Raw genomic sequence first — 26,456 nt, forward strand, 5'->3', positions numbered from 1 at the left:
GATTCAGCTGGTTCATTTAGTTAGGGAACTTCTGATGTCAATTTCTTCTTGGGCTGATCAAATTTGCCAGGAAAGATTCTTCTAATCTCCTGCCTGGAAGGTGAAAGTTGGATTGCCAGAAATTTAGTATTCAAATAGAAAAGACAGGTGAGCGGTCTCAATATGTACCATTCCTTTAATCTCTGATGTACTTCATGTTGCTCCTTCTTGCTACTGTCTCTGATGCCCCACATTCCAAAGACTCTCTGTGTTCTCCTCTCCAGAGAATGAAACTCATCTTTCCCTGTGTGAGGGGCAGCTGCCTTGCATCAGAAAACTGGGGAAGAGCTCTGGGGGCTCTTTTCAAATAAATTTACAGCCAAGCTTTCTTATGTTAGCTTGCCCTTCACGCCCAGAGGCACCTCTTCCCACCAGTCTGTGAGCCTTCTGTGGGCTCAGCAGTAGAAGCTTGGTTGAGTCTTGGCTTTTCCCACTGCTGGTTTGGAATTAAAATTTTCATAGGTCTGACAAATCAGTTACCAGCTATGGGTGGCATTAGTGGTACAGAATCAGCCTGTCGATGCAGGAGACCCAAGAGACTCGGTTTCAATCCCTGAGTTAGGAAGATTCCCTGGAGGAGGAAATGGCGACTCACTCCAGCATTCTTGCCTGGAAAGTTCAATGGACAGAGGAGCCTGGTGGGCTACAGGCCCTGGGGTCGCAAAGAGTTGGACATGACTAAGCACACTGTCATTCATCTGCTTTCCAGCTTCCAAAATTCTGGCAGCGTTGCATCCTCCTGTCTTCTCCCTGTTCTTCTAAGTCTAGTGCCTTTCAAAACGATCTCTTTGTTGTCATTATGGTGTGATCTCACGAGGGAACCAGTGGAAACATGGGTATTCAATCTACCATCAGCCAGTATTTCGTTTTATTATTGTTATTTGTTTGTTTGCTTATTGCCTGTCTTCTTCCCCTCTTGATTGCGGGTTCCAGGATAACTTGTTTTGTTCACCTGCGCATCCCCAGCATCCGGAACCATTCTTGACACAGGTGGGTGTTCAGCAAATGATGGAATCAATTTGCTGGAGAAGGAAACTTGCTACTCACTCGCAACATGGTGGTAATAGACCCACCAGGTCTCTTGGCCTTTTATCTTGTGTTCTTCTTGTCACAGGGTGGGTGATTTTGCTGACTGAGAATATGTAACAGGTTATAAGGTGCTTTACATGTTACAGAGTACTTTCAGAATCTTACCTCATTTGATCCTGACACCAGTCCATGGACCAGATAAGAAACAAATTATTATTGGCCCTAATACAGTTGTGACTCTTGCCAAGAACTACCCTGTGTCAAAGAAATCACCAGCCTTGTTCCTGATCTTTTACCCCATGCTGCTGTCATTGGTCTGGCCCCTCCTGCCATTTTGTCTGCAAATAAGACTCTTAAGGTTTGGCGCTTCCCAAGGAAATAGTTCTCAAGAATCCAAAACAAGCTGTTTCACAAAGAGGAAAACAGGTACAGATGTGGGTAAGTAACCCAAGGGCCTTTGAGCAAACAGAATGTCTGAGTTTTGTGACATGGCTGGAGCAGAGAAAAAAGAAAAGTGGGATTATCGGAATTAGTAGAGCATAGAAAAAAGATTGGCATGGGGTGGGAATGGGGAGTTAGATGCTCAAAGGAGAGAGAAAAAGTCCCAGAATGCAAAATCAGTATGTGTATGGTGGGAGAGCGCTGGGAAGAGAATAACCATCTACCAGTAGACTCTTAGGAAAAAAAAAAAGAAAGAAAGAAAGAAAGGTGATGGGAGTGAAAGGAGATGAAAAGAAAAACCATATTACAATGATAAAGCCAGTTACAAAATACCCTAGACAGCCAATTCTATAAAACGTGACATCACTATCTTGGGATCTAAGACTGGCTTAGTCTCCAGACAGTCCGAATGCTGCCTGAGGCTCCCCAGGGAAAAGCGAAAGTAGAAGCCACGGCCCCCGTAAGGGAGACAAGATGCAGCTTCAGACAAGTTCCAAAGGCACGGGTCAGAGAGATAAAAGGCCTCACACTTTCCTTGTGCCACTTTGCTGTCTTCTCTTGGACTCTGCCTGCCACCTCCTGGGTAGACAAGGTTACTGCCTGCCTCCAAAACCTGGGCAAACTCCAGGAGATAGCGGAAGACACGAGAGCCTGGCTGCTGCAGTCCTGGCCTCTGTTACTCACACGCAGCCAGGAATCTCTCAGAAGCAGAAACTTAGGGATGAGGAGTTGACAAGGGGTCCACCCCCTTAACCCCGCATCAAATCCTGATGAGTTGCGGTGTGACAAAAGGCTCAAGACATCTTTTTTTTTTAATTTGTTTATTTATTTATTTATTCTGGCTGCACCGGCTCTCCTCTAGCTGCGATGAGCGGGGACTACTCCCTAGTTGCGGCGTTCGGGCTTCTCATCGCGGTGGCTTCCCTTGTTGCAGAGCACGGGCCCTTCGGGCATGGGCTTCCGCAGTTGCGGAGCGTGGGCTCAATAGCGGCAATTCCCGGCGTCTAGAGCATAAGCTCAATTGTTGTGGTGCGTAGCTCCGTTGTTTCCCCGGCATGTGGGATCTTCTCAGACCAGAGATCAAACCAGTGTCCAGAGGCTTAACACATCTTATTAAGCTACAAAAACAGATGCAGGATCAATTGCACAATGATAGATGGGAACTAGACCTTTGGTGGTGATCACTTTGCTGTGTATACAAAGGGCAAATTATAATAGTATACACTGGTAATTTGTATAATGGTAAATACCAATTTTACCTAGATTTAAAGAAGGGAAATTAAAACTTTCTTTAAAAAAAGAAAGTTTTATTATTTATTTATTTGGCTGTACTGGGTGTGGCATACAAACTCTTAGTTTCAGCATGTGAGATCTAGTTCTCTGACCAGGGATCAAACCTGCAGCCCTTTCACTGAGAGAAGCAGAGTCTTAACCATTGGACCACCAGAGAAGTCTCAGGAAATTAAAACTTTCTAAAGTGAAGAAGGAAGGAAGGAAGGAAGAGACAATTGCAAAAGAGCATTAAAAAAGATAGGAATTAAAGCTCTCCAAAAGCATAGAGAAAACAGTATCATCCGTTATGTTATTAATAAAATAAGTATATATAACAGTAGCAGCTAAGTGTCCCAAGACCTTGATACTCACAGACACAGTGTTAATTCCTCTGCACTCATTCTTTAGCAACTCCTTACCAAACCACAATGTCAGTTCTGCGATGACTTTCCTTTTTACAAAATGGGAAACTGGATTTTAGATTGACTGATAAATCACTTGCCCAATATCTCATAGCAAAGAAAGTGGCAGAGGTAGGACGAGAACCTACCAGGTCTGACTCTGGAGACTGAACTCCCAGCCATCAAGTTTTATCCTGCCTCTCAAAGAAGAGCAGAACATTTGTGCACACAGGCACGTGTCTGAAATCAGGAAAGGCTATGCAACGGCCAACAGTGGTTACTTAGGGAGTTGGGGAAGCGTCAGCTTTCATCTGCTACTTTCCACAATTCTATGCTGTTTGCATTTTCCCAATGAGCGCATGTGTGCTCCCCAAACACACACACAGAAGAAAAGTCAAATTACTCTAGCATTTAGGCCTCATTTACTGAGCAGTTGCTATGTACTATGTCCCGCACTAAGCACTTCATATTCAAAATTCACTGACTCCTCACAGCCGTGTCTGGAGGGAGGATGTTATCGTTAAACCCTTTTACAGATGAAAAACCTGAGTCTCAGAGATATGGACTGACCTTGCAAATGTCGCCTAGCAATGCAGGGACTCTGCTCATGTCTGACTGGTTTCGGAGCCTGCTTTCACCTGCTTCGGAGCGCTGATTGAGCAGTAACGATCATGATGATAATAACAGCAGTCTAAGTGCTTACCGTATGCCAAACCTGTGCTTTCTGTTCAAGATCTCATCGAATCTCCATGGCAACCCCCATTTTACAGATGAGAAAACTGAGGCTCAGCAGAGAATAAGTCACTTACTTACCCAGAACCACCCAGCAGAATTGGAACTAGAATCCAAATCATCATACACGGCACTGGCATCCACCCAGCTGCTCAAACCAAAAACTCAGTAGTTATCCTTGACTCTTTCCAATCTCTCCTTTTTCTCCATGTCTAGTCCATTGGTTCCAGTTGGTTCCAGCTTCTAAAATACGAACTCACTTCTCACTAACCAGCTACTGCAGCACCAGTGAAAGGTACCACCATCTCTCATTTGAGCCACTGCAAAAGATTGCTCACTGATCGCCAGGTTTCCGTTTCTGCCTCAGACCCCATCCCAGCCACTCTCTACACTGCAGCCAAAGTGCTCCTTTTCAAGTCTGTTGCTAAATATCCTCTCATGCATCCTTTCTCAGGATATGAGAGGAGAAATTAAGCCTTGCAGAGAATGGTATGAGTGAGTGTTTTCTCGGTTTTCCAAAGGATGATACTGGCTAATACCATTCTTTTGTTAACACAATAGGAACTGACCTAATTCACGACATGCAATGGATGCCTTAGAGTGTCAGGGCTTAATTCTCTCCGAGAACTGGGTGGAGGTGGCCACAAAAGTTCCCCGTCACACTTCAGTGATCACAGCCTTTGGGGCCCTTGTGACCTGCCAGCCACCACACCTCCACCTGTGCAGGCTCATTTTCTACTAACCTTTTCCTGAGCACAAGAACTTAGCTTTGTTCCTTAACTATAGAAGCCTCGTTCTTACTTCAAGGTTTGTACAGAGTCTGTTCCATCTGCCTGGAACTCCTGCCCCCAGGCCTTTCAGGGCCAGCTCCTTTGTAAATCAGTCAGGTCTCAGCTCAGATGCTACCAGCTCATAGAGACTCCCTGACGCCTAAATTAAAGACACACTGCCAATTCCTGCTGTTCCACTGTCCCATTTTGTTTCTTTTCCAGTGGGTATTTATCATCATCTGAAACTGTCTTCTTTCTGTGTTCACTTACCCATTGAGTGTCTCCCCAGTTAGAGCTGAGCACTCCAGGGCAGTTCTATTTCTTCACGGTTGCATACTCAATAACCAAGGGAAAACTTTTCACAGGGAAGCAATATGTTTAAAACTGTGTTTAGAGAACTTGTTAATCACTCAGTTGTGTCCAACTCCTAGAGACCCCATGGACTGTATCCCACCTTGGAATTCTCCAGGCAAGAATACTGGATTGGGTTGCCTTTTCCTTCTCCAGGGGATCTTCCTGACCTAGGAATTGAACCCAGGTCTCCTGCATTTCAGGCAGTTTCTTTACTATCTGAGCCACCAGGGAAACCCTTGGAAAATTTATCAGACATTTATGGTTTGTCAGTTACTGGGCTAAAAGTTTTGAAATGTTTCCTTCTCTCGACTCCAGCACTGTGCAACAGAAGTACAATGTAAGCCATTTTTAATTCTTAATAGCCACATTATAAGAAGTAAAAAAAAAAAAAAAAGAAATTAACATTAACAATATATTTTATTTAACTCAACATGTTCAAAATATATTATCTCAGCGTGTCCTTGTTTTTAAAACAGAGAAATATATACATATATATTTAGTACTCCTCTTCCATCCTTCCACTCTGCCTTCTGGGTTCTGAAGACCTCAGCTCGTCCCTCAAAATTTGGGGATTGGAAAGTTCACACTTCAGAACTGGGCCTCAATGTCCTTCAGACTATGTCTCAGCTTTCCTGCCTTTTCTGTTCCTCTCTCAGTGTGCCAATGCCCTTCAAGTGAGAAAGGGGGATGCAGTCTGAAGCCTGAAAGTCAGAAGCAGGTGTGGTAAGTGGTCAGCAGCAGGTCTTAACCGGAAGTGGGCTGGAAAGAGCAGAGGGAGGGGCACCAGAGTCAAGGAGCATGCGCAGGGTAGCTTCCACCAGAAGTACATGAGAAGGGAAGGAAACGGCCACGCACAACTGTTGGGGCCTGAGGTGTCCTTTTCTCGGCGCTTGGCATCCTGCTCCGGCCGTGGGGCTGGGGTAGCCAGAAGAAGAGTTAGCGTTGGTGTTCGAAGCCAAGTCAGAACAGGACATCGACTTTTCCACTGGGGACAGTAAGAGCTGTAAGTTTGGGCCCAGAGGGAAGGAGGGTTTATTCCTGGGCAGGTTCTTTGCAGGGAGGGAGCTGGACTGGGCTTCTCTCAGATCAGAAGAGATCTTGGGAGGTTTCTCTGGGGTGTGATTGGTTGGTGGGCACTGGTATTCAGTCGTGTCCAACTCTGTGCAACCCCATGGACTATAGCCCACCAGGCTCTTCTGTCTGAGGAATTTTCCAGGCAAGAGTATTTGAATGGATAGCCATTCCCTTCCCCAGGGAATCTTCCCCACCTGGGATCAAACTCGTGTCTCTTGCATCTCCTGCACTGGCAGGCAGATTCTTTACCACTAACACCACCCGGAAGCCCTTCTCTGGGGCATATTGAAAAATGAATCAAAGCCAAAGTAAAATGTGTTTCCAAAATCGTGCCATGTCATAAAGATTTACATTGAATGAACTATAGAATACAAAAATACATCCTGGACAGTATGATAGTGCAGACGATTTGATTTATAAGAAATAACAAAGTGGCCTGGTAACGGGACACTATTTTTAAGTTGTATGGTGAATGAGACCTTGATTTCTTAATCTAGTCAGCCTGTCTCTGTAACTCTGAATAATCTGATTTGGAGGTAATTTAAGGAGTCAAAAGTTCATTTTCCTGGCTCCTGCTTCCATAGGGGAGGAACCCCAGATGTTCTGTTAGGAATTAGTGAGGAAGATTATCCTGAGCATAAGGGGGATCTCTGATAATTGGAAGTCTTGAGGGATCTTTTCATCGGGTCACTGACTCTAGATGGACATTGATCCCTGGTGCTACACTGGGAAAGAGTATGATGAGGAGTGCTATGTGTAGGGAGAGAGGTTTGTCATGGTGGGGTCGGAGCAGGGGAGAGGTTTCTGGCTGAGATGATCACAGTGACCCATGACTACACATTATTTAAGGAATGTAGAGAATCACATGAGAGGCACTTGGGGACTTTTTTGTTTTTTTTGGCTTTGCCAGGTCTTAGTTGCAACACTCTGGATCTTCAGTCTTCATTATGGCACATGGGATTTTTAGTTGCAGCAAACACAATATTTAATTGCATCATGCAAAGTCTTAGTTCTGACATGGGGTCTAGTTCCCTGACAAGGGATCGAACATGGGCCCCTCGCATTGGGAGTGCATTGTAACCGCTGGACCACCAGGGAAGTCCCGGCACTGGGGAATATTAAGGTGGGTTTCCTCACCCGTTAGAGAGAGTGAAAAAATAGTGTTTATAGGGAGGTTCATGCTGTGGCAGGTGGGGCCTTTACTGTAGGGCCACGATGGTGTGGGGCCTTGGAGAGGGAGTTCTCAGAAGGAACGTGTGAAGAGAAATAATTGTTTGACAGACTCAGAAGAAGTCTTGATCAAATGAAAGCTTAGGCATGGGCAAGGAGACTGGTCCTTCATTCAATTCACAAGTGTTTATTGAGTACTTTCTCTGTGCCAGACGCTATGTGAGAGGGATACAATGGTAAGCAAAAAGTTCTTGGCTTCATGGAACTGACCTTCTTCTAGTTCTATCTAAGAAACAGAATGTGAGCCACATATGTAATTTAAAAGTTTCCAATAGCCAGATTTTGAAAAAGTAAGACAAGTGAAATAAATATTAATGTATTTTGTGTAACCCAATATATCCAAAATATTCCAACACATAAAGTAAAAATATTAGTGAAATATTTATATTCTTTTTTCTTTTTTGTAATGTCTTAAAAATTCAATGTATGTGTTTTACATTGCCCCATATCTCAGGACTGGTTACATTTCAAGGGCTCTGTAGACACATGTGGACAGTGGATAGCTGCATTGGAGAGTGCAGTGAGTATTATAAAGATAACAAATTAATAGATATGTTTCTGGTAGTGATAAATACTATAACAAAATATGTAGCAGAATTGGAAGATCAAAAGGGCAGGTGACTCTTTAAGTGAGATGATCAGACTGGAAAGGTCTCACAGAGAGGTGTTATCTCAAGAAAGCTGAGTGAGGTGAGGGAGCAAGGGAAGTGGGGAATAAGTCATGTGGCAGAGGGATCAGCTAGGCCATTCCGGAGGAGCTCCAGAGGGGCTGGGTGGCTGGATCGGAGTGAGAAGGGAAGTTGGGGAGGTAGGAGATGAGGCCCCTAGTAAAGTCCATAGGGTTTATTCTAAAGGTAATGGGAAATCTTTGAAGAGTCAAAGTTGGAAAGATGACATGATCTGATTTAACATAAGAGAAGGAGTTTACAGGGCTCCTGGGAGGTGATTGTGTATCCATGATGATGTAGGGTCTGGTAGGAGGACAGACGTGATAGCAGTCAACTGCAGTAGGGGGCGCTGAGGAACACTACGCCAGTCACCAGTCTGGGAGACTCGGGTTCATAGGAGGAATGGGAGGGGTGTGTTACTGGGAGAGGACTGGGGGCTTTTTGTTTGTTTGGCCTGTCATTGGTTTTGGGGAGGAGCACCCAGGAATGTTGTCATAGGCTTATCTGTTGGGTGCCAGGAATTGCAGTGGGAGTCTTAATAGGATAGTTGTCAAGGGTGGCATGTTGTGTTCAAATCTCAGAAGCCTCTGAAGATGTTTCATCTGTCAAGGTTCTTGGGCTGCCTCCCACAGTGCCATTGTTGTGGGGGGTTGTAATGAAGGAAACCAGTATATAAAACCACTGTATCTAGGAGATGGCTTGAGGATGGGGTCAGCCACAGAACCCCTTCATGGCTGAATGGCTTTGGGCAGATTGAAATTAATGTGTCTTTATTGTTGTTTTATAATATTTTATTATGAAATATCCCAAACATACCTAAAAATATGAGAAACTATACTAACAAAGCCTGATGTACATGTCCCTCAGCTTCATCCCTCTTAACCTTTTGACCTACTTACTTCAGTCTTGTTTTAATATCTAAAACATTATAGGCAGAGTTGGGGCTTCCCTGGTGGCTCAGAGGTTAAAGCATCTGCCTGGAATGTGGGAGACCAGGGTTCGATCCCTGGGTCAGGAAGATCCCCTGGAGAAGGAAATGGCAACCCACTCCAGTACTCTTGCCTGGAGAATCCCATGGAGGGTCCTCAGGAGCCTGCTAGGCTACTAGTCCATGGGGTCACAAAGAGTCGGACACGACTGAGTGACTTCACTTTTACTTTCTATAGGCAGAGTTGAAGCCTGATTGGACCTTTCTTGATCCTATTTTCTTCTATTCCCAGAGGTAACAGAATCCTCAAGTGAGTGAAAATCCTTCCCACCAGTATTTGCGCTTTCACTGTAAGTAGATGTACCCGTAAACATATAGTATTGCTTTGCATGTTTTTAGGCTTTATATTAATGGTTTCCCACTACAGGTATTATTTTGTAACTTGCATTTTTCTTTTTCTTGTCAATATTTGTTTAACAAAAGGCTTTATACTTTGATTTTTCCCTTCTGAATTAGGTCTCTTTACTTATTTGTATTACCCCTCCCCACGCAAAATGTACACAGTGATAGTTTTTAGGGTTAGAACATGTTCTGGATTTTTTAGACAATAAAGTATCCTCAATCAACAGCCCCTTGTCTGTGTTGCTGAAACTCAGCCTCTGCTCACCAGTGCCATACAGAAATGCAGAGATAGAGTTTTGGATGAAGCAGAAAAGAATAGCTTTTATTGCTTTGCCAGGCAAAGGGACCCACAGAGGGCTAAAGCCCTGGAGAGCATGCGACCCCCCTGGAGTGGGTACTAAGGAATTTTCTAGTGTTCAGGGAGCAGGGCGTGATCAGCTCATGGACCACTCTTGGATTGGTTGACATCAAGGTGAAGTTTCAAGCATCATCAACCTTCTGGTTTCAACCAGTCCAGGGTCTATGGTCTTGTGGTCAACAGTTTTCTTCTGGATGGGGTCTGCTTCCGGTAAAAACAACTTAGGATTTTGTGTCAGGCCTTTATCTGTATCTTTCAGGGACCTGGGAGTTGGTAATTCTGTTAAGTGGCAGCGTTACAGTCTAAATTGTTACCAGTTCCCTAGCCCAACAACTGTTCTTTGTTTCTACATCTTCACTTTTCCCAAACATTAACTCTTGGGTCAGCATTTTACTTCAAAAGACAAGGATACCAGGGCTTGTCACAGTGTCACTTGGATGGCCTAATATCTTTTTTCTTCTCTATTTTGAAAGTTCTCCTCAAGAAAGTCTGTTTCTTCTTGAATTCTTCTCTAAATATACATGTATTCCTGACTGATTATTTATAGACTAGCCCCATGGACTGTGATTCAGCCTCATAAAGTCAACTGGGTTCCTTATGATTTTCAAATAACATAACATAAAACCATTGCCAAGACCCTAGAAGAGAAATGGCAAAGGGAAAACTATAATAAATTCGATCTAGGAGTATGTCTTGGATTTGCATTTCAATGTGAGGATGTCTGGCATTTTGAAAATTAGTGTGATAATAACAATTTAAAAATTTTCAAATTATATGTCTTGTATCTGTTTTTTGTCTTCTAGATCTGCACTGGCCAGTATGGTAGCCCCTACCCACAGGTAGTTCCTGATCATTTGAAATGTGACCAGTGCCACACGCTGAAAAGATAATATTTAGGGGCTTCCCTGGTGTCTCGGTGGTAAAGAATCCGCCTGCCAATGCAGGATACACAGGTCCGATCCCTGGTTCAGGAAGATTCCACATGCTGTGGAACAGCCAAGCACATGCACCACAGCTATTGAGCCTGTGCTCAAGAGCCCGGGAACCACAATTACTGAGCCCATGAGCCACAACTGCTGACGCCTACACGCCCTAGAGCCTGTGCTCCACAGTAAGAGAAACCCATGCACTGCAAGTAGGGAGTAGCCGCTGCTCACCACAACTAGAGCAAAACCCGCACGGCAGCAAAACCCGCACGGCAGCAAAGACCCAGCACAGCTAAATAAATAAAATTATTTTAAAAAAGAAAAGATAATATTTTGGAGGTATAAGGGTAAATAAAATATATTATTGAGCACCTTGCATTTTTCAGTTAACAACTGTTTAACCTCAGCCTGGTTGATTTATGTATTTCTGTCTCATTTTCACTCCTGGATACCTACTGTTTGACCAGATGAAAATACCGTACTTTATGCATCCATTCTCTTGTTGATGGACATTTCGGTGATTTCCACTGTTGAGCTATCACGAGCATTGCTGCTGTGAGAATCCGGATACCTGCCTCTTTGCCTAGAGGTGCACGTTTCTAGTGTATACTAGGACAGCAGTTGCTGGCATGCACGTAATGCATCCACAACTTTGTGCTTCAGTCCTGGTTTTATCATTCAGGAGTCTGACGAGAAACTTCACTGACAGCAAGTTAAACCCAGCCATGATTTGCCCCTTTGAGTTTTATTTTCCTGTGTATAAAGCAGACTCAATCATAGTACCCACTTCACTGAATTGCAAGAATTAAATAAGATCGTGAACGTAAAGTGCTAACACAATATCTTACATGTGGTAGGTGCTCTCTTTGTGTCTCATTGACAGGAAATTAAAATCATTAAAAGCTCTAAGGCTTTGGAGTCTAACAGAAAGTGTTAGTTACTCAGTCGTGTCCAACTCTTTGCAACCCCATGGACTACAGCCCTCCAGGCTCCTTTGTCTGTAAAATTCTCTAGGCAGGAATACTGAAGTAGGTTGCTATTTCCTTCTCCTGGAGATCTTCCCAGCACAGGAATTGGACCCCTGTCTCCTGCATTGCAGGCAGATTCTTTGCCATCTGAGCCACCAGGAAGAGACTCTAGCAGAACCTAGGTTCAAAGCATGGCTTTGCTGCTTCCTCTCTGGGTGCCTTTGGGAAAGTCACGTCACCTCTCTGAGCAGCAGTTTCCTCATCTGTTAGGAAAGAGCAAATGGGTGCTGTTGTGAATGCTAGCTCTCTAACTGTGTCTGGCTCATGAGCTGACTGGTGTTACAGAGCGTCATGATAACAGCTACCCTTTGTTATTATGAAGTGAAGTGAAGTGAAAGTCACTCAGTCGTGTCCGACTCTTTGCAATCCCATGGACTGTAGCCTATCAAGCTCCTCCATCCATGGGATTTTCCAGCCACGAGTGCTGGAGTGGATTGCCATTTCCTTCTCCAGAGGATCTTCCCAACCCAGGAATAAAATCTGGGTCTCCCACATTGTAGGCAGACGCTTTACCGTCCGAGCCACCAGGGAAGCCCTGCTATTATGAATGTTAGGCTAGCATTTATTGAATGTTTCTTAACGCCTATGAAGTACTGGTATTATTCTCACTTTGCAGATGATAAAACTGAGGCCCCAGCATGTGGCCACCCAGAGGTCACACGGCTAGTGAAGCGGTGTGTGTGTTCAGTCACCCAGTCGTGTCCAACTGTGCTACCCTATGGACTAGAGCCCACCAGGCCCCTCTGTTTGTGGAACTTTCCAGGCAAGAATACTGGAATGGGTTGCCATCTCCTACTCCAGAGGATCTTCCTGACCCAGGGATGGAATCTGCATCTCTTGTGTCTCCTGCATTGGCAGGCAGATTCTTTACCGCTGTGCCGCCTGGGAAACCCTTGAAACCAGGTCTGACTGATTTTAAAGCACGTGTCCTAATCACCGGGTTGCTGCTGCTGCTGCTAAGTCGCTTCAGTCGTGTCCGACCCTGTGCGACCCCAGAGATGGCAGCCCACTAGGCTCTTCTGTCCCTGGGACTCTCCAGGCAAGAACACTGGAGTGGGTTATAAGCCTTAAATGCCCCCGGCAGCTGTCCATCATGCTCAGCAGTGATTTCTAAACACTTTTTGTGAAAGGAAGCATTTTATCTGGGAAAATCTTATATAGAACCCCAGTCTGTAAAACAAATAAATGTTGTACAACTCCAGGTAAAGTGAGAGTGACGTCATAGATCCATGCCAGTTTAATTCTGGCTCCGTTTAGGCTGTGTGAGCTGAAACAAATTACTCATCTCTCTGAGATTCAGTTTCTTCATTTGCGAGATGGGATAAGGATACCAACCTAATAGCTTTGTTATGTGGATCATCTGAGACAATATATGCAACTCACTTGGCATGAAGCCTGGCTTGTGATAAGAACCAAGTTAGAGTGGCTGTTGTTGCAGCTGTGGATGTGTTTGTTGCAGGAATCTTTTCACTGACCCCGGAATGAAGTGGAAATTTCTCAGCCTTGTATTCATGGCCCTCCACCATCTGACCCAACCTGAATTTCCAGCCTTCAGCACCTACACTGTATTACACAACCCCAATCCAATGTCCTGTTATACCAGTTCTGCGTTTATGCTCTGCCCACTGGGGGAACCCTCCACAGTCCTCCTCCTTGCTCCAAAAGTACACTTTAAAAAAATACTAATGAACCTGTTTGCAGGACAGAAATAGAGACACAGACGTAGAGGACTGATTTGTGGACACAGTTGGGGAAGGAGAGGGTGCGATGAATTAAGAGAGTAACATTGACATATTGACACTGCCATGTGTAAAACAGATAGCCAGTGGGAAGCTGCTGTATATCACAGGAGCTCAACTCAGTGTTCTGTGATGACCTACCGGTGGGACGGGGTGTGCATGGGAGGGGGGCTCACAAGGGAGGGGATATACCCATACATAAAGCTGATTTACATTGTTGTGCAGGGAAAGTCCCTTTCCTATGTTTTCCTTGAAGAAACATGGGAAATCCCAAGAGATTTAGTTGATTTCCTCTCCCTGGAATCCTTTACCAGGTTCTTCTATACTTTTTTTTTTCCTGCAGACTGGGAGTTAGAGCTACAATGGATGCTAGAGTTTTAATTTGATTTGAAGTTGACTGTTGGCAAGAATACTTCATAGATGGTGATCTGTCTTTTCTCTTGAATCAGGTCTCCTCATCTTTCTTGTAGTATCTGGACAGATCCATGAGTCCACCGATTGTCAGCCTGATCCAGCCTTCTCAAGTTCCCTGCCAGTGTTTCTCCTGATGGTTTTAGCAGTCACTGATGCTAGCCTAGACCCATTCTTTTATTAAGTTTTGCAAAATTGTGATACTATAATTCTGTTAATCCTTCTGCATTTATTAGCTTCAAATTCTTGTGTAAAGAAAAACTATTTGTTTGCCCAGAGGTACATTTCCTACAGGGAAGAGAATAAACACTTGGTTCATTCCCTTTATTTAGCGGTTTTCAGAATAATGAATTTGGTTCCCAAGCAGCCTCTAAAGGTTACAGATGAGTTTGTTGGTCTTTTTTAACCCTACTATGAATTCTTCAATGCCTAGCTCCAAAGTAATTTCCCCTAGTTTTTTACCCTAACTCAAAAGAAATTTCTCCCTTCTGAATGTAAGCACATCTTTTCTAACGGTATCCAGGGCTTTCTACCACTTTCTCTTTATCTTCCACTGGATTAGAAGCTCCTGCACTTAACATAATGCCTCAGGCAGTGTTTCTCAAGCTTCGTGGTGCTTTCATTTGAATTTTATGGGGAGCTGCAGTGGGGAGGGGGAGCAGAGTCTTGGTTAAAATGCATATTCTGATTCACTGGCTCTGGGATGGGCTGAGATTCTGCTTCCTCACAAGCACCAAGTGGTGCCAATGCGGCTGGTCCAAGGAGCACACTTTGAGTAGCAAAACCGTATGGTGAATGTATGGGAAATTTCACTCACTCAGTAAGAAGTGCTCACTCAGACTAGTTCATGGGCTAGGCCCTAATACATTAAAATGCAGAAGGTTTTTTTGGTGGGTTTAATTTGTTTTATTAGAGTTTTTTTTTAATTTATCTTTTTGAATATATAATAGTACATATGGTAAGAAAAAAATTATTTTTCATAAAATCCAAAAGGGTACACAGTGAAAGTACATCAGCCCTCCCTCAAAGATGATCACTGTTACTTCTTGAATTTTATTCTAAAAGTACTTTATGCATGCATGCATGCTGAGTCATTTCAGTTGTGTCCGACTCTGTGAGACCCTATGGGCTGCAGCCTGCCGGGCTCCTCTGTCCATGGGATTCTCCAGGCGAGAACAGTGAAGTGGTTGTTGTGCCCTCTTTCCAGGGATCTTCTCGACCCAGGGATCAAACCCTGCAGATATCTCTTGCATCTGTCTTCATTGGCAGGTGGGTTCTTTACCGCTAGTGCCACCTGCGAAGTCCAACTTCATACATACAAGAGCTACCATCTTTTTTTTAACATACTATTCCCCGCTCTGCCACTTTCTTTTTCCATTTTACTATATCGTAGAGATTATTCTATATTTCAACATATATTTCTGCATCTTGTTAATGAGTAGCATAATGTCCACACAGAATGCATTTGTTGTTTCTATGAAATGTAGAGTGAAATGGCTTAGCTTCTTCCTTATCCTACACATTCCCCAGAGAGAACAGGTATCTTGTTTTCTGTTCTTTGAATCCTCTGAATTATCTTACCCATGTTGGTCCATCTTTGGCAATTTCATTTAATCTAGAGTACATACCAGAGAAGGTAATGGCAACCCACTCCAGTACTCTTGCCTGGAAAATCCCATGGACAGAGGAGCCTGGTAGGCTGTGGTCCATGGGGTCACCAAGAGTCGGACACTTACTGAGCGACTTCACTTTCACTTTTCACTTTCATGCATTGGAGAAGGAAATGGCAACCGATTCCAGAGTTAGACATGACTGAAGCGACTTAGCAGCAGCAGCAGCAGCTGAGTACATACATCACCCATTTACAAAAGCATGTCTGCATTTTTTTTCCCTTCAGAGTCCAATCTTCCTAGACTCATGCTGCTGCTGCTGCTGCTACTAAGTCACTTCAGCCGTGTCCGACTCTGTGCGACCCCATAGACGGCAGCCCACCAGGCTCCGCTGTCCCTGGGATTCTCCAGGCAAGAACACTGGAGTGGGTTGCCATTTCCTTCTCCAATGCATGTAAGTGAAAACTGAAAGTGAAGTCACTCAGTCGTGTCCGACTCTTAGCGACCCCATGGACTGCAGCCTACCAGGCTCCTCCGTCCATGAGATTTTCAAGGCAAGAGTACTAGAGTGGGGTGCCATTGCCTTCTCCGCCTAGACTCATAAATTGTTTCTTAACTCTGTAACCCCTCAGCACTCACAGATTACTCTTGTGTTAATAAAATATTCAGTTGTCCAAAAAGGTCGTTCGGGTTTTTCCATGCCATCCTCGGGAAATCCTGAACGAACTTTTCGGTCAACTCAAATGTTATTATGCAATACTGAATACATAAATGTGTATTATTGGTGGGGTTCAGTACGCACTATCCCCAAATACTCTGCCTTAGCATATTGAATATTTCAAGCTGAAGGAATCCAAGAAAATAGATGCAGGAAGGACTCTCTGACCTTCCCTAGAAGCAGGTCACAAGACCCTCATGTGTGAAGCGCCCTCCCTCCACCCAAGGGAAGAGATCATGCTTGCCTGCAAGATGGAGGGACCCCCAAGAGGAATATTATTGAACACACCTAAGTTTCCCCAGTTGACTGAGCCCATATCCCATTTGTCCTATCCCATTTCACCATGACTGACCACTCTTCATCAAACCTAGCACAAAAACAGACAAGCCTGACTGCTTCTTCAGGCTTCATTTATTTGTGAAGGCTCCCATGTCACATAAAACTTATACTAAATACATTTGTATGCTTTTCTTTTGTTAACATGTCTTTTGTTTCAGAGACCCAGTCAAGAACCTGGAAGAGCAGAAGGAAAAGGTTTATTTTTCCTCCCCTCCAATATATTTAAGGAAAAAATAAAAACGTTAATAATAGAAGCCTCTGTCACTTCCTACTGCCTCCAAGTATCCCCTCCCTGTCGCATGATGGTCTCTCTACCTACGAGGTAACTACCATCCTGAATTTTGCATTAATCATTCTCCAGTTTTCCTTTCTCAGTGGTTCTCAAGCCGTTAGAATCACCGAAAGAGCTTGTTAAAACATGAATTTCTGGGTTCCACTCCCCAAGTTCTGATACAGTAGATCTGGGGCGAGGCCCAAGAATTTGTGCCTCTTGTAAATTCTCATGTGGTGCCGATGCTGCTGATCCCAGACCTACACTTTGAGAACTGCTTTATCTCAAAGACACTCCTGCCTTCTATGTAATGGCAGCTTGTCTCTTTCCCTAAAACCTATTCACTCAATAAATATAGCTTAAGGACGTCCCCTTCTTCTTCCTCTACTCCATTTCCTATCACCCAATTTATGAGCGTTCAATCTTTGCTAAGTATTTTACTTGACTGTGGCATTTAACCAGTTTTCCATTTTTTCTTTCCCATTAATGATCCTGTTTATAAGTTGCTTCTTGTTTGTGTGTGTGTGTCAACTAGAATAACAGGTATAAACAGCATTTACATGTCTTACTCATCTAGACTTCAAGCTGTTTGGAAGCAGGAACCAAGTGAAGGGGTTCAGAACATGCCGTGTTCAAATATTCTGCTTTGATGATTAATTATTGATTATTTTGAGCTGAGAACACTTATTAAACAGCAGATAACAGGAAGGGCTCTCTGACATCCCCCATACACACCTAAAAGAGAGTTGTAAATTTTTCCTTGAGAAAGGTACCCTCCCTGTACCAGGAAGAGAAGAACATTCTTATCATCAGAGACTGGGAGTTGACTCCAGTCTATATAAACAAACATACTAAAATAACCCTTATCTTCCACCAGTTCCCTTCACATACTTCCTAGTCACTGTCCCACAATTTATTGCCCCTAGTACAAGCCCCTGTGCTTTATCACATCCCCACAATTTATCATTCTTCTTGTTAAAAGGTGTGTACCATATAATCTTTAAGACCTAACCACTTCAGGTTTTCATTTTCCATCTGAAGATACCTGTGTATATGTAAAAACAAATTAAATGTTTATGCCTTTCTCCTGTTAACCTGTCTCATGTCCATTTAATTATTAGGCCAGCCACAGAACTTAAGAGTGTAGAGGGAAGTTTTTCCTCCCCCATACAGGAGTTTAATTTCCCTTTGTAGTCTACTTCTTCAAGTAAACTACAGGCCACAGTTTGCAAGTTCAGTTGCTTGTAAGAACCAAAAGGCAATGTAAATAAGTGAAATTTGCCATGTGGAACTTAGCTGAGACCATGTCCTATGTAAAGACGGCAGCTGTTACTCATATTTAAGCCAACTGAGGGTCCCTTGTCTCATTTTCCCAGTTTTCAAGAGAAACCAGAAATAACCCCAACTATTTCAACAGTTTAAGTACATACAGCAGCCACACAAAGCACACAGATTCCAGACAGAGTATGTCTGCAGGAACCGAAACTGAATCCATTCCATACTTCTAGACCTTTGCGGTAAATGGGTGGATGGATGGTTGAGTGGGAGGGAGGGTGGGTGAGTGAGTGAGCAAATAATGAATCTGGGTCTTTACTGCAGTTCCCAAGGTTGTGGGGGAGGGAAGTGGAGAAAACAAGCAATTGTTGAGGACTTACTATATGCCTGGCCCTGTGCAAAGCGTTTTACATACCTTATCTCATTTGACCTTCATAACAACACTTCAAGGTAGTTATTATCATTCTTGTTTATTTCCACACTCATTTCACAGATAAAGAAAGGAGGCTTAAAATGACCCAGGGTCACACCACTAGTTTTCTTTATTTATAACCTACATATATTTTATTTTTACTTTTATTTGCATTTATTTTTTGCAACATTTATTCCTGGGCCATAAGTTTTTGTTTCTGCAGTTTCTTATGGGATATCTGTTTCTTCTGTGCAACCTCCTCTTTTGGTTTAAGAACAATCTGTTCTTTTTCAGTAAGGATCCTCTGGGGTTTTCTGGGTCAAGTGAATAACACACCATTTTTAGACATCACCTCAGGCTTCCCTGATGGCTCAGATGGTAAAGCGTCTGCCTGCAATGCGGGAGACTTTGGTTCGATCCCTGGGTTGGGAAGATCTCCTGGAGAAGGGAATGGCAACCCACTCCAGTACTCTTGCCTGGAACATCCCATGGATGGAGGAGCCTGGTAGGCTACAGTCCATGGGGTTGTAAAGAGTCGGACATGACTGAGCGTCTTCACTTTCACTATCAGGCTGCTTACTGGGAAAGCTATAACCTACCTAATTTTTTAAGAAGGGATTTCAGATGGGCTCTTATGATTCAAGCTGGGTCCTGAGCCCAGAATCCCAGATAGCTCTGTTATACCAAATCACCACCACCAGAGGATTCAGGTTCTCAGGAGGCAGGTCAGGCAGGGTGCCAGATGTTCAGAGGGCAGCTTAGTTTCCTTGGGGATCTTACCAAGCTGCTCATCACTTCATGCTCCTCAAGGATGTCAGCCAGTGCTAAGGAGCTAAGACACAGGGGGTCTCTTGCCAGCCTGATATGCCCTTCCCACTTCATCCTATCTCACTACTTACTACCCTCTCTACTTCCTCTGTGTGTGTATGTGTGTGTGTGCACACACACACTCAGTCATGTCCAACTCTTTGAGCCCCCAGGGACTGTAGCCTGCCAGGCTTCTCTTTCCAAGGGATTCTCCAGACAAGAATACTGGAGTGGGTTGCCATGCCCTCTTCCAGGGGATCTTCCCAACCCAGGGATCAAACCCACATCTCCAGCATCTCCTGCCTTGGCAGATGAGTTCTTTACCACTAGCGTCACCTGGGAAGCCCTTTCTACTTACCATCCTCTCAGAAGTCAAAATTTCTGCCTACCAGCCTTGGATCCCACTCCATCTTAATTCCTTTTGAGAGCCCAGTAAGATAAGGACAGAGATGCAGATGCAGGAGCTGTTTGTTTGGAAAATGTTTTATTGGAGTTACTGAGGCAGCAAGCAAAAGGTGATCATAGGATGGTGATCAGTAGCCCGCTCTTGCAGTGGCATCAGCAGCGCTGGGTCTCTGGGTCACTGGGCATCAGGAGTTGCACTCCTCAGTCCTTTCAGCTGAGAGAGAGAGGGTACAGTCAGATTGGAGACCCTGGGGCACGGGAAGCCAGGATCCTAAGGAAGTCCAGGATAGGGTGGGGTTCTGACAGAGAGGACTCACTGCTCTGGTCTAAGTTCCTATTCTCTTCTGAGTTATAGTGGCTGCAATTTCCCTTAGACTTATTTTGTTGTTGTTGTGTTTTAAATTTTTATTGCGGCATAGTTGATTGACAATGTTCTATTAGTTTCAGGTGTACAGCAATGTGAATCTGTTATACATATATGCACTCTTTTTTTAGATTCCTTTCCCATCTAGGCCATTACAGAGTATTGAGTAGAGTTCCCTGTGCTATACAGCAGGTCTTTATTAGCTATCTATTTTATTTGTAGTAGTGTGTGTATGTTAGTCCCAATCTTCCAATTTATCCCTCCCCTCCCTTACCCACTGGCAATCATAAGTTTATTTTCCATATCAGCAACTCTGTTTTTGTTTTGTAGATAGGTCATTGGTAGCTTTTTTTTAGATATCTCATATAAGTGATATCATGTGATATTTGCCGTTCCCTGTCTGACTTAGCTTTAGTCAGAAGAACGTTTAGCCCGCTTTCATTTCCTTACTCTCCTGCTCAGATCCTCTGCTTTTTCCCTCACCCCCAGCCTCCTTTCTCTCCTAACGCCCACCTCCTCTTACCTTAGGAAAGGCATCCCAGTTGAGGAAAGGAAGTTTCCTTTTGATAGACTAAGACAGAAAATGAGAAAGAGAGTGATGTGTTACAGGTCAGGTGAACACGGATCAGTAAGCTCTTGTTGCAGAGTTCTCTGAAGTGGTGATGGTGTCATTGTCTTATAAATACAGTAAGAATGAATATTTTCTGAGCCTGTAATCTGTGCTTGCCTTGCACAGACTACTTTACAGGCACGATTTCACTTGGTCTTTGCAGCAATCTTTTGATTTCAGTACTGACATCATACCCACTTTACAGATGAGGAAACTGAGGCTCAGAGAACTGAAGACATTTGCGTGAGGGCACATAGGATGTGCAGGATCACGCACCACAGGCTCTACTTTCAGTTCTGCCATGGACTTAGCTTTCTTTTTTTTTTTAATATTTATTTTCACTTAGTTATTTGGCTATGCTGAGTCTTAGTTGTGGCATGTGGGATCTAGTTCCCTGACCAAGGATCAAACCCGGGCCCCTTTTGCATTATCCACCGGACCACCAGGAAAGTCCTTGGCTTTAGCCTTCTAAATTTAGGTAAGTCACTCAACTTAGGACCTCATTTTCTTCCTGGAGGATGAGGATGAGGTTTGAATAAACCCTCGACTGATTAAGTTCTTACTTTTCGGGGATTGTCTTTGTGGGTCACATTAGGGAAACGAAGTGTGGCCACGACCGCCTCCCAGGGGAACTTTCTTTAGCTGGGCAGCATTCCAGCGGGACAGCTACTCCCTCCTAGAACCCAGGAAAGCACCAAAAGGGCTAGACCAGGATGTGTTGCCCCTACCCGGGGAAACAATCAGGAGAGAAAGGGCACCCAAGCTCTTACCTCAAAGAGAGCGTGCCAGTTCAGGAATTCATCGTTCTTGAAAGCCTTTGCAGAGAGAGAAAGGGACCAGAAGAGGGTCACTTCCAGGGAAGGACAGAGCTTAGCCCCTGGCCCTCTGGGAAGAGTGAGGGACCGAGGAAACCCTGCAAGCTCTCCACCCAGGCATCAGTCTCCTTGAGGATGGGAGTGTGTGTGGAGGCCACTCTAGAGAATGAAACTTACTGATCGCAACTTGTCAATGTTCAGGAACTGGGCATTAAAGGCCTAGGCAAAGAAGCAGGGTGTTAAGAAAGTTACTGGAGAACACTGAAGAGACAGGGGACAAACTCATAGTCGGACGGCGAAAACAGGTGGTTTACCTCGGGTCCTGCTGCATAATTACCAATGGTGGTCTCTTCCTGAAAAGTGAAGAAGAGAAAGGGGCTAAATGATAGCCTGATGGCAAATCACCTTCCCCAAAGCCTCTCTGCCCCTTGCCGCCCTCCACAGGCCAGCCCCATTCTCCATCCCGGGGGGCCTCAGTTAGCCCACTCTGTCCCAGCATGGTGGCGAACGGTAGACAGATATACAGGTGACAAGAAAGGGATTGGAGGGTGGCATGAGGGAGGCAGAGAGTTCGGAGCCCAAGCCTGCATCCCTTGTACGCAGCAGGAGGAGAGGGTGGAGAAAAGAGGACTCCTCCCAAGAAGAACTGGCTTGTGTGGTTCTGTGGTAGGCTCGGGGTGTTCTTGAGACACCCCCACTTAACCCACAAAGCTGGGCGCGGGAGATTAGCAGGCAGGTGGGACCCCTTTCTGCCTTTAGTTGATGGAGCTTGGTTTGCTTTGTGACTTGATTGCCACCAGAGTCCCGGTCTCCATCTCTCTACTCCAGCTGGTACAAGCCCCCATCCCCGGACCTCAGTGCCTCCAGTCTGTCACCCTCCCCAACTCAGCTGCCCAGCTTCACCCCCCCTTGTTTCTTCCTTCCCACAACAGCGGTCACAAACAGTAGCCCACAGGCTAGACCCAAATGTTGACATCGCATCGTAATTTGGCTTGTTTGTTTTTTAATTTGAATTAAACACTTTTAATTAGTAAGAGTTCATAAATCAGATTTCCAGGTTCTCTGGAAAACTTTTCAACTCCGGCCACACCGGGTACCTTTTCCCACTTAGCAGCAGGCAGGTGGCATATGGACTGTCCTTTTTGAGCTGGGGTAAGTTCGTGCCACCTCCCCTTTTGCCCCCCAACGACATTTGCTCCCATCCTACGCAGTGGAGTCGTTGACTTTCATATCCAGCGTGGACATTCTCCCCCAACAGTGGGATAAGGTGGGAAGAGAGGGACCTCAGGGGTTTTCCTGAGGTCAAAAAAAGGTGTGGTTGAACCCAGATGACCAGCCTCAGCCCCTGTCCCCTCTCAGGATGTCCAGCCTCCACCCCACACTTGACCATCCTTTCCAGAAACATAAGCCTCTCTGCCCCTTCCCAGGAATGCTTTGTCTCCTTCCTCCTGTCTTCCCTTCCTCAGAGACCCAGCTTCCCCTTCAGCCCCTGGGAATGGCCAGAGGTAAGAGCCACTTCTCCAGTAACGGATGGAGGATAAAGAAACTGAGGAGTAAATCAGCTAATAAGAGAAGCCAGGTGACATTGCTCACCTCAGAGCTGGCCAGCGCCGCCCCCTGAGCAGAGTGGAGCGCCAGGACAGAGAGAAGAACAGCCACGGGAAGAACGGGGATCTTCATGATGGCAAGTTTGGGGTGCTCTGAGACAAGGCAACCCAAGGCTTGCCCTTTATATTCCCAGGGAGACAGATCTGAGCAGAACTGGGGTCCCCGCCCCACTGACTCACCTCCAGATCCTATTGCCCACCCCTGGGGCTCTGGGAAGGGGAGGTGTGGACTGTTCCCTACTTACCTTGGATTTCTCAATTCACGTACTGCCCTGGGCACTACAAAGGTGAGCCAGCAATGGGGTTCTTCATGCAAACAGAGCTGAGATGGAGACAGGTTGGACCTGTCCCTCCAAGTGATTGGCAGTGGCACCCAAGCAACCTGTCCTTTCATCTTTGTCTCCTTTCCTTGTAGCTCTTGGTTCCTCGTTTATAATTCAGGCTTTTTCCCACCCTATCCAATTCTGTCTAAACTCCCTACACTGTCACTGAAGGCCTACCAGGCTCTGGCCTCAACCCAGCTTTCTAACTTTTTCTTCCTTTCACTCCCTTTGCACATACCTCATGTTCTGGCCAAACTGAACTCCTTACCAAAACTACCCTTTTACTCCCTCCTCCAAGCAGCTGCCCATGCTGCTGCTACTGCTGCTAAGTCGCTTCAGTTGTGTCCGACTCTGTGTACCCCCATAGACGGCAGCCCATGAGGCTCCCCCTTCCCTGGGATTCTCCAGGCAAGAGCACTGGAGTGGGTTGCCATCTCCTTCTCCAATGCATGAAAGTGAAAAGTGAAAGTGAAGTCGCTCAGTCGTGTCCAACTCTTAGCGACCCCATGGACTGCAGCCCACCAGGCCCCTCTGTCCATGGGATTTTCCAGGCAAGAGGGCTGGAGTGGGGTGCCATTGCCTTCTCTTCTCTCCACTTTTGTTCTCAGAACCCAACACCCATCTTAGATAAAGCTTCCTTGATATCTCTCATCACCTGTTATCCCTGACTCCAAAACTTTTCCCTCCCTCCTCAGAACTGCCATAGCAGTTCATTTGTATCTCTCTGGCATGGTACCTAGAGTCACTTCTGTTCTTCCCTCTTAGAATGTCAAGTTCCTTGAGGTCAAGGACTATATCTTGATCACCTTTATATCCCCCAGCACCGCGCCTTAGAATGGAGCGAGATTCTACAGATGCTAGATTAAGCGTCTTAGAATATAAACATCCTTCCACCAAGTTGTACACTTTCTTCCTCTGTCCACCTTTTACTCTTGGATCTTCAGAGAGGTAACTATCTTGACCTTAGACAGAGAACTGAGAAACACAGGAAAGCAAAAACAGGTCTTAGAGCTACCCAGTTGGAGATGGGCTCTAGGTGCTAAACTTTGAGTGCCTACACCATTTCGCTGAGCTGATTCTGTTCCCCACCCCACTCCCCCAGCTTGGAAGTTGTATCATCTCAAAGCAACAAACCACCCTCATCAAGCAGCCTTCTCTGCAGCGAGGTTCAGGCAGCCCAACCAGTTCCTGATGTAACAGGGAGGTTCTGGAATGAAGATGGGCGCTGCCTGGACAAGGCAAGATCTTCTTTAAGAGTGGGCTCTTAGGACTTCCCTAGTGATCCAGCGGTTAAAGCTGCATCTTCCAGTGCAGCGGGTGTGGGTTTGATCCCTGGTCTGAGAGCTCTGATCTCACAAAACTTATGGCCAAAAAAACAGAACATAAACAATAGAAGCAGTATTGTAACAAGTTCAATAAAGAGTTTTAAAATGGCCCATATCAAAAAAAAAAAAAAAAAAACCTTTAAAAAAAGAAGACTGGGCTCTTCACCCCAGCCTGATGGGCTTCACAGAGATAGCAGGCGTAGTGGGGGAGAGCTGGGTCTTTCTCAGCAACAGTCTTCTTGAACCCCAGAAGCTGGAACATCGGTTTAATTCTCCTCCTGTCCCCACACCCCAGTCCCCGACATCCTGCCCCTCTTTAGCCTCAGGAAGCCTCCTCTGTCTTTCTAACAGCACCTCCCCCTCTGCAGAGCTGTCTGAGGAGACAGTGTTTGAGAAACCATCCAGCACGGATGACCAGGTCACCATGCATGTCACACAAGGTTGGTGCTCGTGGAGGGGACAAGTGAGAAAATGACAGATGGGTGGAGCACCTCCCAAAAAGGTTTTCTGGAGGACATGAGTTTTTTAATGCGTAATGAATTCTTACCAGCTAATTAACAGGGCCTGAAGGAGCTCGTTAACCACAGTTCTCTCAGCATAGGGTCAACAGTGAATGAAGCTGAATGAACAATGAACCAACTGGGACTGCCTCGGTGTTCCAGTGGTTAGGAATCCCCCTTCCAACGCAGGGGACACAGGTTCAATTCCTGATCGTGGAACTAAGATCCCACGTGCTGCAGGACAACTAAGGCCGTGAGCCACAACTGCAGAGAAGCCTGCACACCCAAACAACAGACCGCACCTGCTACAACTAAGGCCCAAAGCAGCTGTAAATAAAAATACAGAAATAATAATGAAGAATGACCAAAATGAAGACTCGACCAAGGAGAGCCGATGTGATGTAAAGAGGTCCCACCAGACCTGCTAACGAAGGAGCACTTCGGCCTGGATCACCTAGAAAAACAGACCAGCCCAGCACCATCACCTCTCCGGCTCCAGAGAACTTTTGCAACAAACTGATTTCCCTGTTTTCCTTTCCACCTCATGCAAATGCTGCCAATAATAACGTGAGCCAGTTTATTGATGTCCTACTCTGTGGCAGGCCTTGCGCTAAGCGCTCGGAGTGCGTGATCTCACTGAAATCCCACAGAGCTCCTGTGAGGCGGGTATTACAATTATCTACCGTCTGTAGGCAGGAGAATCACAGCACACGGAGGTTAAACCGCTCACCCTTGGTCGCACAGCCAGGGCGTGGTGAGGCCAGCATTACAACCCCAGATTCCAGAGCCGGCACCTGTATCACTCCTTTCCTGTACTGTGTCTTGCAGGGGGTCTCAGCCTGCACACCTAGAGCCTTGTAGGAATTAGACCCACACCCTGAGAGCTGGGGGGCAAAGCTGCAGGGAACCCCTACTAGTCCTCTGCAACAGGTGTCCTGTTTTTTAATTTTTCTTTGCTTAATTTTCGGCTGTGCTGGGTCTTTGTTGCTGTATGGACTTTCTCTAGTTGCAGCGAGTGGGGGCTACTCTAGTTGTGGTTCTAGCTTCTCTTTGCGGTGGTTTCTCTTGTGGCAGAGTACAGGCTCTAGAATGCACGGGCTCAATCACTGTGGCCCATGGGCTTAGTTACTCCAAAGCATGTAGGATCTTCCTGGACCAGGGATTGAACCAGTGTCCCCTGCATTGGCAGGCAGATTCTTAATCGCTGGACAACCAAGAAAGTCTCAAGTGTCCTTTTGTGGTATGTGGCCTGCACAGCCATAGACGGCAACTC

At 45.4% G+C, this 26,456-nt stretch overlaps 1 protein-coding gene and 1 long non-coding RNA gene across 3 annotated transcripts; one reads left to right on the forward strand and one right to left on the reverse strand.

Moving 5' to 3' along the window:
- Positions 1-5,857: 5,857 nt before the first annotated feature.
- Positions 5,858-11,393, forward strand: LOC105607577 (uncharacterized). Its single transcript, XR_001045150.5, has 3 exons — positions 5,858-6,041; positions 9,231-9,288; positions 10,502-11,393. It is a non-coding gene; the product is annotated as an uncharacterized LOC105607577 (long non-coding RNA).
- An 8,306-nt stretch (positions 11,394-19,699) lies between these two features.
- Positions 19,700-23,130, reverse strand: KRTDAP (keratinocyte differentiation associated protein). Of its 2 annotated transcripts, XM_004015216.5 has the most exons (6): positions 23,022-23,130; positions 21,743-21,781; positions 21,606-21,647; positions 21,384-21,428; positions 20,527-20,574; positions 19,700-19,853 (listed from the first exon to the last, which is right to left on the reverse strand). In XM_004015216.5, the coding sequence occupies exons 1-6, from the start codon at positions 23,106-23,108 to the stop codon at positions 19,815-19,817; spliced, it is 300 nt and encodes a 99-aa protein (XP_004015265.1). In that variant the 5' UTR covers positions 23,109-23,130; the 3' UTR covers positions 19,700-19,814. The 2 variants fall into 2 exon arrangements, with proteins under 2 accessions (XP_004015265.1, XP_004015266.1); XM_004015217.4 differs by lacking the exon at positions 21,606-21,647.
- Between the last annotated feature and the right edge of the window lie 3,326 nt (positions 23,131-26,456).

This window comes from Ovis aries, chromosome 14, assembly GCF_016772045.2.
Source record: "Ovis aries strain OAR_USU_Benz2616 breed Rambouillet chromosome 14, ARS-UI_Ramb_v3.0, whole genome shotgun sequence".
Lineage (NCBI taxonomy): Eukaryota > Metazoa > Chordata > Mammalia > Artiodactyla > Bovidae > Ovis > Ovis aries.